Genomic DNA, 13799 nt, shown 5'->3' with positions numbered 1-13799 from the left:
TGTTTGGAAAGACACACTGGTACTTTAAAAAGTTCTGAAAAGTTTTGAAACACTTCAGATGGGAAAGTTTTTTTTGTGCCAATGATGAAGAGACTAAGCTCCGAGGGCTTTTAAGCCTGGAGCTCTTTGAGACTTTTTCATTCCAATTGGTGTGTCTCTGCATCAATATTGTTTTTGGAGAGCCTGTTTTTGGTAGTTTAGATTACAATTCAAGTTCTCTTCCCTGTCAATAAATACAGTTGATAGTAATTTGTGTTCATTCATTCATTGCTTTGAATTTCGTTGGCAGTGAATTATATGGCACATTTGTTAAGCTTCTGTGTATGGCCCACTAGAGAGGATATTGACATTCACATGGCCCTCTGTGTATAAAGGTTTCCCACCCCTGATTTAACCAGATAGGAGCCTCTCCTATCTGATTAAATGGTTTTGAACCTTGTAACCCCCCTTGGGTACTCCGTTCTGTAGATAAATCTCTCTTATCTGTCCCCTTCTCCTCTACTGCTAATTCCAGAATCCGTTCCTTTTATCTTGCTGCACCTCACGTCTAGAATAGACTTCCCGAGCCTGTACGTCTAGCCCAGTCTTTGGCCGTTTTCAAGTCCAAACTTAAAGCTCACCTCTTTACCACTGCTTTTGACTCCTAACCACTACTCACTTGCCCTGTCCTTTTATTCTCACCTCTTTATTCCCTTACCCTTAATTGTTCTGTTACCTGTCTTATCTAGATTGTAAGCTCTTTGAGCAGGGACTGTCTTATTGTGTATGGTGTACAGCGCTGCGTATGCCTTGTAGCGCTATAGAAATGATAAGTAGTAGTAGTAGAATATGAAACCCAACATTTAAAATCAGCCTCCTGGGCATGTAATAATTTGCTCATGTAAATACTTCAACACTTAGCAATAACGAGAGCCATCTACATTTCAGGAACAAGTGCTACATCTTCATCGTCTTACCTCTTTTTCATCTGGTGACAATTCCTCAGTGAGGGGTGCATAGAGAATCATATAACCAGTGGCTCCTTTCACTCCAGTCCATTTAGTCCTCATACTGTTGTGTGTGATATCATACAACTCAAGATCCGATGCCATTGGCAAAGCAACTGCAAAAGAAAAACACAAGCCCCTCTACTTTACTGATGGCCAAAAAACAATTTTTTTCATGGATTCCACCAGAAAAATGTTAATTGTAATCCATACATTTAAATCCCAATCATTTATACAGAATACTAGCAGTATGCACAGGGCAAATATTTTTGTTGTTTTTTTTGTTTGTTTTTTTACATTTCTTCAGGTCTTTTCTTCATTTTTTTTTTTTGGTTCAATTCACCATTTTGATAAAACATTTTAAACAGGATGCATTTTAGTTTTTTTTTTTTAGCATATGTAAATTAACTTTGGCCCTTATTTTAGAAGTCCTGTTCACAATGTATACATGTGAATACCAGCACTTACCCTTGTAAACTCAGCTTTACAAAGCCACTATTTACGTTTACTTTGCAAAGGGGCATGGGTTTGTCACAGCTTTCAGAATCAAAATCTACCCGCCCACTTAAACTACTCTGAATATCGACCCCATCCATTCCATTTTCTATGTTCTATCTAAAGTAGGCCCTTACACTATGACTCATGGGTTAAAGCAACTAAAATTGATTTTACCTCCATACTAATAAATGCATATCCCTTGGTCTGACTCACCATAGTAACATAGTAAATGACGGCAGATAAAGGCCTGTATGGTCCATCCAGTCTGCCCAACAAGATAAACTCATTTTATATGGTATGTGATACTTTATATGTATACCCGAGTTTGATTTGTCCTTGCCATTCTCAGAGCACAGACCGTAGAAGTCTGCCCTGCACTGTTCTTGTACTAAAAATTCTGAAGCTAACATCGAAGCCCCTTAAAATTTACACTCCAGCCCATCCATATCTATTCAGTCACAATCAGGGCGTAGACCATAGAAGTCTGCCCAGCACCGGTTTTGCTTCTCAATTACCAGTGTTGCCACCCAATCTCCACTGGATCCATTCCTTCTAAACAGTTTATTTGATGTTCTTATGTTCAGATACACAAACACACATACATACTTATTCTTTTATCTCTCACAAACACAATATCACCCAGCTACTGTCTCATACATGAATGCTCTCCCGTGACTGTCATACACATATACTGTAAGAACGTCATTAACCTCTTTCTCCTATAGAAATATATACTCACTCAGTCTGTCACAAGTGCTCATACCGCCTCTATGATGCACTCGTTTAGATTTTGTCACACACATGTGCACTCTCTTGGGTACTGTCATATATGTATGTGGCCATTTGGCCCCTGTCAAACACATCCATACTTGTTCTCAGTCAATGATGGCTTCTGCCTCACCAGCATATGACCATACACAGTGCTATTGCTTGGCCTGTCTCTCTGAAATTCTTTTGCCTGCAATGTCACAAATAAAACTGTTTTGTTGAGAAACCAATTTTTTCCTCCTTAACTTTCATCTCTCGAACACCCTGTTAAGACCACCTTCACATTTTTCACTAACTTTTTTTTCTCTCTCCATGGCTTCCCCTCCTCCTGTACCACTAGGTGCCAGGGAAGAGCAAAAATTAAGGAAAGTCGTGTACTACTAAAGTGTATCTTTTTCCCATGGCCACATGCTTTCAGTACTTGGTCTTATTCCACTGCATGCCTAGATCTGCACATCTGCATTTTTTTTTAAAGAAAATCAAATCTTCAGTCTATGGGACCAGTTAGTAAACATGACTGTACTGGGTGTACTAGCTAGCGCTTGCTTCAACTAGGGGGACAGTCATGGAGCAGATCTATGCATCCGATACTGGGGAAGGATGCAGCACCTCCATGTTTCAACTCTTTATCCCCCATATCAATTTCTTCATTTGTACAGTCATTTGCATGTATTGATCTGGGTGGGTTTTTGATACCATGGGGTCACTATTAAGAATGGTTTAAGTGGGCAGGAGTGGCTCTTCCCTGGTTGAACCCCACTGAGCTAGACAGCTGCATAGTGGGTAGTGCCAATGAATATCACTCAGGGGCGTAGCCAGACTTTGGCAGGAGGGGGGTCCAGAGCCCGAGGTGAGAGGGCACATTTTAGCTCCCCCCCCCACCTTTGCTGACCCCCCCCCCCCCACTCCCCCGTGCCATTGCCGAGCCACCCCCCACCACCAAGTTTTCTTTTTCCCCCCGGAAATGGTGTGCACTCAGGGCAGGACTACCACTAGCGGTTGCGTTGGGCCGGCAGCAGTCCCGGAAGAGTGAGCGGCAAGCCCGCGTTGGGCTTATCACCGCTCTGTAAAAGGGCCACTAAGTGTATAAAGTTTGGACAGTAAAATATGTTCTTCTCACTGTGGAAATTAAAACGGATAAAACCTTTTTTCCCGAGAGAGGTATTTCGTAACCTAATACAGTCAATTGTATTATGTCACTTAGATTACTGCACTGGAGTTTATGCAGGATGTAAAGAGCAACTTATTAAGAAACTGCAGACCGCCCAAAACACAGCAGCCAGATTAATTTATGGAAAATCCAAATTTGAAAGTGCCAAACCCCTCTGAGAGAAATTGCACTGGCTTCCCGTCAAGGATCGAATCACCTTTAAAATCTGCTCCCTAGTTCACAAAATTCTCTACGGTGAAGTTCCAGGCTACATGACTAAACTAATCATCCTACCACCCAGGAATGCATTAAGACTATCCCGTTCATACCTAAACCTTCATTACCCAAGCTGCAACGGTCTTAAGTATAAATACACATATTCTTCATCCTTCTCCTTCATCAGCTCACAACTATGGAATGCTTTGCCAAAAACTATAAAAACCATCCAAAACCATCTAAATTTCAGGAAATCGCTTAAGACCATCTTATTTGGAAAGGCCTACCCCAAGGACTTAGCCAGGGTCTCCACTGCTTGATATACATCAATTTTATGACAATTCTGGACACATCCACCCTTCCCTTCTCTCCCCTGGTTTCCCTGTTCCTTTCGATCCTTCCCCATCCTCTCCAATATTTCTTATATAGGTTTTATTTTGTATTAGCTTAATTTACTGGATTGGCGTTTGCCTTTGCAGTGTGATGTAAGCCACATTGAGCCTGACGCAGTTGGGAAAATGTGGGGTATGAATGTGATAATAAATAAATAAATAAATAAATAAAACAGCTGCCTTAACGTTATACGCCGAGTTAACCAGGCACTGAATATCAACTGGTACCCAGTTAACTTCTGGGTCAGTGGACATACCCAGATATTCAATTACGGGAGCTGCACATGCCCCAACATTGAATATCCAGGATTAGGTCAGCCCATGGCCTGAATATTACCCCCCCCCCCCCCCAAATGCAATCCTCTTCAACAGACCAATTGGCCAATTCCTTACTTGTGACATGCATCATGGTAAAAAAAAAAAATGTAGTCATTTTCTTTCATCTCCTTGATTTATTTAAAGCTTCTACTGTTGAGAGTTCATTGGTATTCTGCACGTGGCTGTACTTACGTGTAGTTTCAGTGCCCCGTAGGCCCTCACTGGCAGAATCGATATATACAGCAAATACTGCTAGCTGATATTCAGTCAAAGACATGAGGTTCTTCAGCACTACTGTAGAAACACTTCCGTCCACCACCACCTATAAGGGGATAAAATGTCCTTGAAATGAAGAAATTATGTTATATGGACCGTAACTTTCTCAGCTAACTGCTTTGCCTACAAAAATAGGATTTAACTAAACTGTCTGCACAGTGTGGAGGGTAATTTTATAACAGAGCAATTAGCAGGGCAATTCTATTATCTAGGCATCCATATTTATGAGCTCCTTGTGCATATAAATATATAGAAAACGAGCATTTATGTGCACAACACAGTAACCTAGTAACATAGTAGATGATGGCAGATAAAGACCGATATGGTCCATCCAATCTGCCCAACAAGATAAACTCATGGCATAAAGTATAATGTGATAATAGATATGCAAGCTTGATCTTGATTTGTCCTTGCCATTTTCAGGGCACAGGCCATTGAGGTCTGCCCAGCACTGACCTTGTTCCCCAACTACTGAAGCTGAATCTGTCGAGCCACGATCACGGCACAATGCGGAGAAGTCTGCCCAGCACTGGCTTTGTTTCCCAATTACTGGAATTGCCATCTAAGCAGTTCTAAGTTTATTTGGTTCCATTTTCTTTCCATACAGGATTCCTTTGTGTTTATCCCCCATATTTTTGAATTCCATTATCATTTTCATCTCCACCACCTCCTGCAGGAGGGCATTCCAGGTATCTACCACCCTCTCCATGAAATAGTACTTTTTGATGTTATTCCTGAGTCACCCTCCCTACAACCTCAATTCATGTTTTCTAGTTCTACCATCTTCCCATCTCTGGAAAAGGTTTGTTTGTAGATTAATACTTTTCAAATATTTGAATGTCTGTATCATATCACCCTTGTTGCTTCTTTCCTCCAGAGTGTACAGCTTCAGGTCATCAAGTCTCTCTTTATATGTCTTATGGTGCAGACCCCATACCATTTTCATCTCTCTTCACTGTGTTTATATTTGCTTAGCAAGATACGGCCTCCAAAACAGAACACAATACTCCAAATGAGGCCTCATCAATGACTTGTAAAGGTACCCATGACAAATGACAGCAGGATACTAAGAACTATTCTGTAAAGATGCATGTAAAGGGCGTAGCGCATAAATGCAAGAGGGCCAAATACTTGGGCGGAGTATGGTCAGGACATGGGTGCGGCTCCCACATATACATGTAATTTAAGTTACACATGTCCCTGCTACATTTGCATAACTGTAGTTCCGCCAGGTCTATGGCTGGTAAATTGTGCCAATGCTGGATTACATTACTATTCTCTAATACAACCTTGGTGCCCAGATGCCTTTATAGAATAGGCTTCCATTGTGTGCCCTCAGGGTGAAAAAATGGAAGCTTCCAGTTGTAGAATTGCCACCGTATATTCCACCTATTTTATAATATTAATCCTCAGAAATCATACTTCCAATTTAAACAATTTAAAATATAATAAACTTATATTATTAAGAAGAAGATATGTTGACTGTATAATCCTTGATACTAACATTATTGTAAGTTTTGATACAGCTAGTTAGTTAGTCAGTCAGGCTTTATTATGTGATTTATTAATAGTCTGTAACATGAAATGAATATACATTCATGCAAAATAATAAATACTCGAAGGAAACAGTCTCTCACAGATTGATATCTCCTGCTTAATCCATGACGATAACCACTGGTGACTGATCTCCGACCACTGTCTCAAACAAGCAACTATTGTGCAAACTGTTCCCTTCGATCAGACCATTAATCTCCAATTCCAATGCTGATAATGAACACCCAAAATATCAATGATGATAGTTACCAAACATAGATATTACCACTTCATTCTCAGTCAACTCTGAACTTGCAGTTACCTCAGTGAGGCGCTCCCAATGCAAAACCTGCTTATGTCGCCGTGTTGCGAAATATGAGTTTACGTTGGGACTAGTCATTATTGAGACATCAGACTACTGGAGTAAAGGATAGTATCCCTCGCTGATTTACTACCTACAGCTGATATTGTTCATTATTAGCATTGGAACTGGAGAGTAACAGTCTGATCGAAGGGAACAGTTTGCACAATAGTGCTTATTTGAGACAGTGGTCGGAGATCAGTCACCAGTGGTTATGGACATGGATTAAGCAGGAGATATCAATCTGTGAGAGACTTTTTCCTTCGAGTATTTATTATTTTGCATGAATGTATATTCGTTTCATGTTACAGACTTATATTATTATTGAGAAGAAGAGATGTTGACTGTATAATCCTTGATATTGACATTATTGTAAGTTTTGATACAGCCAGTAAGTTAGTCAGTCAGGTTTTATTATGTGATTTATTAATAAAGTTTATTTTAATTTAAATTGTTTAAATTGGAAGTATGATTTCTGAGGATTAATATTATATATGGGAAATCATTTTGTAAGGGTAATCCAATGTTTAGTATTTGATTACCACCTATTTTACAAAGATAACCTATTGTATGAACCTATGCGCTTTTATAAAACTGACTTCCTGACAACCCCCAAAGAAAATTGCAGTTCATATGTGTGTTCATTTTATGAAATGCATGCATCAGTGCTCATCCTACCCTCGCTCTGCCCATTCTCCACCCCTCAGGAATGCCCATGTTGGGTCCTTTTCCTGCATATAAAATTTGATATATAATAGGTCTTCTCAAACCACAAATACAAATTCACAAATTGCCATGAACACACAAATCATAGCATCACTGGGTGCACATTGTCTACAGCGATCTTTCTTATTAATCCTATATCATATTTGACACACCATGGTGCTTATTTTCAAAGCACACAGGGCCCAATATTCAGACCACGGGAGGCAGCCCGCATAAGTGCTGTGATCAGAGCTTACCCTGGATATTCAATGCTGGGCCATTTCCAGTGATTGGCATTGAATATATGGGGATTTTTGGCCAGTTCAAACTTAACCGGCTTAGAGGTCCTTTTACTAAGCCTTGAAGGTGCCTGCATGCGTCCAACGCGTGTCTATTTGGAACTAATACCCGGCTACCGCATGGCCTGGGCGGTAATTTCATTTTTTTTTTCATGTGTCCGCTACATGCATTTTATTTTCCAACATACGTCGCTAACCGAGCAGTAATCGTCATTCTACACAAGCTGATGATTACCACCCAGTTAACGCGTGAGACCTTACCGCTAAGTGAATGGGTGGCAGTAAGGTCTCAGGCCCAAAATGGATGGGCACCAATTTTTATTTTGCCGCACGTCCATTTTCAGCAAAAAAGGCCTTTTTTTGCAGGCGCGCTGAAAAATGGACCTGTGCACATCTAATGCACGTGCCTACGCTAGCAAAAACCATTTTTCAGCACACCTTAGTAAAAGAACCCCTAAGTGAATATTCAGCACTGGCCAATTAGGTTTATAGCAGCCAAAGGGCTGCTATTTAGGCGGTCCAATTTGGCCACTAACTTAGCCGGCCAGCGCTTGAATATTCGCAGATAGCTAACCATATCGCATAATATAGCCGATTAGCCACTATGAGGGTGATTCTATATATGGCGCCTAGAAAATCTGCGTGGAAATAATTTTCACCTAAACGTATTCTATAAGATTTAGGAGCAGAATATAGAACATGCTTAATTGATGTTCCAGTGCCTAAAACTATACACATCCATTTACATCATTGAAAATGTGGCATAAATCTCTGCACATAGATTTATGCAGACCAGTGGCGTAGCTACGTGGGGCCACGGGGGCCTGGGCCCCCGTAGATTTGGCCCTGGACCCCCTGCCAATGACCCTCTCGATCCCCCCTCCCGCCGCCAACCCTCCCCTGCAGCCGCCATCACCTAACTTTGCTGGCGTGGGACCCCAACCCCCACCAGCCGAGGTCCTCTTCTTTCGGTGCAAGGCTTCGTTCTGTTTCTGTGAGTCTGACGTCCTGCACGTACACGTGCAGGATGTCAGACTCACAGAAACAGAACGAAGCTTTGCACCGGAAGAACAGGACCTTGGCTAGCGGGGGTTGGGGTCCCCTGAGAGGGTCGTCGGCAGGGGGGGGTCAAAGTTGGTGGTGGTGATGGCGCCGGGGGGTCAGCAATGGCGTGGGGGGGGGTGGCAGCGCCTGGGGGGGACTAAAATGTGCCCCCTCACCTCGGACTCTGGACCCCCCTCCCACCGAAGTCTGGCTACGCCCCTGATGCAGACTGAGTCATATTCTATAAAAGCGTGCATAAATTTGGGAACACCCACAAAACATCCATTTTCCTGCCTATAACCATGCCCCTTTTGAACTGCGCGATTTAGAATTTAAGCGCAGTTCATTACAGAATACATGTAAGTGAGTTATGTACATAAATTCTAATTATTGTCAATTAGTGCTCATTATTGCTTGTTAAGTGCTGTTAACAACACTGATTAGCTTGCTAGCCAATTAAGTTATGCATGTTGTTATGGAATACTCTTAGATTTCGGAATGGATCTCTAGGCGTGCTATAGAATCTGGCAGTATATGCTAACTGCAAATATTCAGTGGAAATAAGCGGCTCCCTGTCCACTTCCGCATACAGTTTAAACTTCTCATACTGACCTTTAAATGCATCCATTCTGCAGCCCCCCATTACCTCTCCACTCTCATCTCTCCCTACATTCCTCCCCGTGAACTCCGCTCACTGGATAAATCTCTCTTGTCGTCCCCCTTCTCCTCCACTGCTAACTCCAGGCTTTGTTCCTTTTCTCTTGCGGCACCTTATGCCTGGAATAGACTTCCTGGACCTATACGTCTAGCTTCATCTGTACCTGTTTTCAAATCTATGCTGAAAACCCACCTTTTCACTGCTGCTTTTGGCTCCTAGCCACTACTCAATTGCCCTCCCCCTTGTCCCTTCCTTCCTTCTCACCTTTACTTCCCCCACCCGTAACTGTCCAGTCTGTCTGTATTATTTAGATTGTAAGCTCTTTTGAGCAGGGACTGTCTCTCTTTATGTCAGGTGTTCAACGCTGCATGCGTCTAGTAGCGCTATACAAATGCTAATAATAATAAATTGAATATTAGTGGTTAGCTAGCTAAATGCTATTTAACTGACCAGGAGCCATATCAATAGCAGGCATAAATGCAGACACCTAATTTCACCACTTTAGCAAATAACTTACAGTATTCTGTAAGTTACATGCATTAATATGGTCTCACCCCTGCTCCTCCACTGTGTACACTGCAGCTGAGGGGGGTATGATTGAGGTCTACTAAATCCTGAGTGGTGTAGAATGGGTAAAAACGAATTGATTTTTAAGTACAAAGGCCAGGGGACACTCACTGAAGTTACATGGAAAAACTTTTAAAACAAATAGGAAGAAATATTTTTTTCACTCAAAGAATAGTTAAGCACTGGAACATGTTGCCGGAGGATGTGTAACAGTGGTTAGCGTATCTGGGTTTAAAAAAATTTGGACAAGTTCCTGGTGGTAAAGTCAATAGTATGTTAATGAAATGGACATGGAGAAGCCACTGCTTGCCCTGGGATTGGGGATTCCTAAAAGTGCACAGAAGTCTCCAAAGGCTCTGAGGGGAGGGAGGTCCCTGCCAGTGGGCTGGAGAGAGAGGTTGGGAGGCTTGCCCAAGGGAGGGGTTGGCAGAGAAGTTGCAGAGATAAAGTAGGTCCCTGTGGTGAGTGACATCAGGGGTGGAGTTTGGAAAAATAATAAGGGAGATTGTACTGGGGAGCACAAGATCTTTGGTTGCTTGTACCCACATCAGACCCCTTGGGAGTACTGGGGGATCCTGGAGTGCAGAATAAACTTGGGCTGAATAAAGGGACCTGGGTCAGAGGATAGAACTGAGCTAGTGGCAAAACTTGGGATACACAAGTTATGTGTACCATTTACAGAATTGCACTGAGCACAGACCTAGCACCATTATAAGTTCATGTATTCTATAATTTGAGCATGCAAATGGTGCTTACGTTTAGATGCCAAGTTACAGAGTGAGAGGGATACTGCCACATATGAATTTACAGCTTAATATCACATGAAATATGATGTCTATGATATTTTGATAGAAGCCAGTTGACACTAGCCAGCTCCTGGTTTGTTTTAATTTTTGTTTTATGGTTAGAAGTGATATTAAATACCTCTTCCGGTTGTCCTCCTCTGGTCGGGTAAAACACAACTCTGTACTTCTCCACTTTTCCTGGTGCATGATTCCAACTAATGCGAAATCCCCTGGCTGTTAGTTCAGATGTCACCAAATTTTTTGGAGCTCCCACAATGGCACGAGCTGCTCCTGAAATTCAAAGCAAACCAAAATAAAGTTCACTCATTTTTTGGAACCTGATTGAATTTAATATGGCATTTAGAAGGCTTCAGGAACACCTGTTAATGGCAGTATTCTAATAATTTATGTATGTAAGTGATCTCGTGTAGAATACCAACTAGCAGCAAAGCATATGCCATACTTTGATGGCATTATGAAATAGCACACAGAGCCCTTACAGGTGCAAATGTCAAGTTTCTTGGCACTCACGTGTGCAAGGTGCTCATAACTGCATGCACCTAGTTATAGAATTGCCCTGCCTACATTTATATGCTGGATTTTATTATACTGGATTACCAGAAAGAGCCAATTAAGGAGCTGAGAGGTCCTTTTACTAAAAGAAAAAAGAGTTATTTCACTCAGAGGTCCTTTTACTAAGGTGCGCTAACAGATTTAGTACTGTCACGGAACCCGGGATGGTAAGCACTTGGGCTGCAGCCAGGCTCCAACAGACAAGTCCTCTGGGGAGGCGCCGAGCAGAGGCGAACCAGGAACTGAATACATACAGGATACCAGACATGGCAAATAGACCGCACACTCAAGACAAGCAACAAGCACCACCAGAAAAGGGAGATAGACCACTCAGACGGGCCTCACGGCCGAACCGGAACCCACTCGTAGAGTCCAAGCATACGGGCTGAACTGGAACCGAATCATACCAGAGGGAAGGGAAAAGAAACAGAACGGAATCTCTTGAGCAAGTACTACTCAAGCAGTGCACACACACTGCACTAAACAGAGCCACAAACAAGGGGTCAAAAGACCCTACACACAAGCACAAAGAAACAGAAGGGGAAAAGACAGCCCCACTTAGATTCACATGGTAGAAACCACAAGTAAAAGATAGGAAAACCACACAGGAAGGCGGCATAGAACCCTAGCTATAAATGAATAGTCCTAACCAAGTCATGCTTAATGTAAATGCTCTAGCTGGAGAACTCTGCCATGCCCATTTTCTGTCCGTGCCACACCCCTCCAAAAAATATTAAATATAAAAATAAATAACTAACATTCAATTAGTGCACACAAGCAAATTACCACAGGATGCTTTAACATGTTCTGCAGTAAGCCTTTTTTGGCATACTAACCCCCTAATTCTATAACAGTCGCCAAAACTTATATGCACAATTTAATTGAATAACAAGCTAATTAGCACCAATAATTGGCTTTTTAGCAATTATTGGCACTAATTAGATTTAATTGAACTTTACATATGTAAATTTAGGTGCGGGATCCATGCTCTTACACACATTGTTATAGAATAAAGGGGATATTTGAACCACGTTTCAGTTGGTGCAAATGGTTGTTCCTAAAGTTAGACACGATCCCTGGACATAAACATTATTCTATAAACTGTGCCTAACTTTGAGTGGCTTATAGAATAGTGTTTTTTTCAGTGTTGATTTTTTCAGCACCATTTATATCATGCAAATAAGAACAACAAACATACTCTGAAATGTCTATATGCAAATGCTAGGAGTCTAAGAAATAAGATGGGAGAGTTGGAATATATTGCACTAAATGAAAAATTGGATATAATAGGCATTACTGAGACCTGGTGGAAGGAGGATAACCAGTGGGACACTGTCATACCGGGGTACAAAGTATATCGTAATGATAGGGTAGACCGGACTGGTGGAGGGGTAGCATTGTATATTAACGAGAGCCTTGACTCAGATAGATTACAAATTCAGCAGGACACAAATCACACCTTTGAATCACTGTGGGTTGAAATTCCATGTATAAAAGGGAAAAAAATGGTGATAGGAGTGTACTACCGTCCGCCTCGCCAGGATGAGCAGGTAGACACAGAAATGATAAAAGAAATCAGAGACGCGAACAAAATGGGCAATGTGATAATAATGGGTGACTTCAATTATCCAAATATAGACTGGGTAAATGTAACATCGGGACACGCTACAGAGATACAATTCCTTGATGAAATCAAGGACAGCTTTATGGAGCAACTGGTGCAGGAGTCGACGAGAGAAGGAAAAATTCTAGACTTGGTCCTTAGTGGAGCGCATGATCTGGTGAGGGACGTTATGGTACTGGGGCCGCTTGATAACAGTGACCATAATATGATCAGTTTTGACATCGACCTTGAAGTAACTGTACACAGAAAGTCAAATACGTTAGCGTTTAACTTTAAAAAAGGAGACTATGATAAAATGAGAAGAACGGTAAAAAAAAAACTTAGGGGGGCAACTGAGAGAGTAAAAACTGTACAACAGGCGTGGACGCTGTTCAAAAATACCATCCTGGAGGCCCAGGCCATACATATTCCGCAAATTAGAAAAGAAAGACGGAAGTCCAAAAGACACCCGGCCTGGTTGAAAAGTGAGGTGAAGGAAGCTATTAGGGCTAAAAGAAACGCCTTCAGAAAATGGAAGAAGGAACCATCTGAAAATAACAAGAAACAGCATAAGGAGTGTCAAAGCAAATGCAAGGCGCAGATTAAGAAGGCCAAGAGGGAGTATGAAAAAAAGATAGCATTAGAGGCAAAAAAACATAGTAAAAAATTTTTTCGGTATATTAAAAGCAGGAAGCCGGCAAAAGAATCGGTTGGACCGCTGGATGACCGAGGGGTAAAAGGGGCGATCAAGGAAGACAAAGACGTAGCGGAGAGACTGAATGAATTCTTTGCTTCAGTCTTCACCGAGGAAGATTTGGGTGGGATACCGGTGTCGGAAATGGTATTTCAAGCGGACGAGTCGGAGAAACTTACTGACTTCACGGTAAACCTGGAGGACGTAATGGGGCAGTTCGGCAAACTGAAGAGTAGCAAATCTCCTGGACCGGATGGTATTCATCCTTGAGTACTGATAGAACTGAAAAACGAGCTTGCGGAGCTACTGCTAGTGATATGCAACTTATCCTTAAAATCGAGCGTGGTACCGGAAGATTGGAGGGTGGCCAATG

The 13799-nt window shown here is 41.9% G+C and overlaps 1 protein-coding gene across 2 annotated transcripts in view; it reads right to left on the bottom strand.

Moving 5' to 3' along the window:
• The window catches only part of COL14A1 (collagen type XIV alpha 1 chain), a 417802-nt gene that overhangs the window by 279123 nt on the left and 124880 nt on the right, over positions 1 to 13799 (bottom strand). For both annotated transcript variants that reach the window (XM_030218565.1, XM_030218573.1), the window contains exons 10-12: positions 10696 to 10847; positions 4521 to 4650; positions 957 to 1102 (exon numbers count right to left, since the gene is read on the bottom strand). In XM_030218565.1, the coding sequence (XP_030074425.1) occupies positions 957 to 1102; positions 4521 to 4650; positions 10696 to 10847 (428 nt within the window). The remainder of the gene's footprint in view (positions 1 to 956; positions 1103 to 4520; positions 4651 to 10695; positions 10848 to 13799) is intronic.

This window comes from Microcaecilia unicolor, chromosome 1, assembly GCF_901765095.1.
Source record: "Microcaecilia unicolor chromosome 1, aMicUni1.1, whole genome shotgun sequence".
Classification (NCBI taxonomy): domain Eukaryota; kingdom Metazoa; phylum Chordata; class Amphibia; order Gymnophiona; family Siphonopidae; genus Microcaecilia; species Microcaecilia unicolor.
This window is presented reverse-complemented; position numbering and strand designations above follow the sequence as displayed.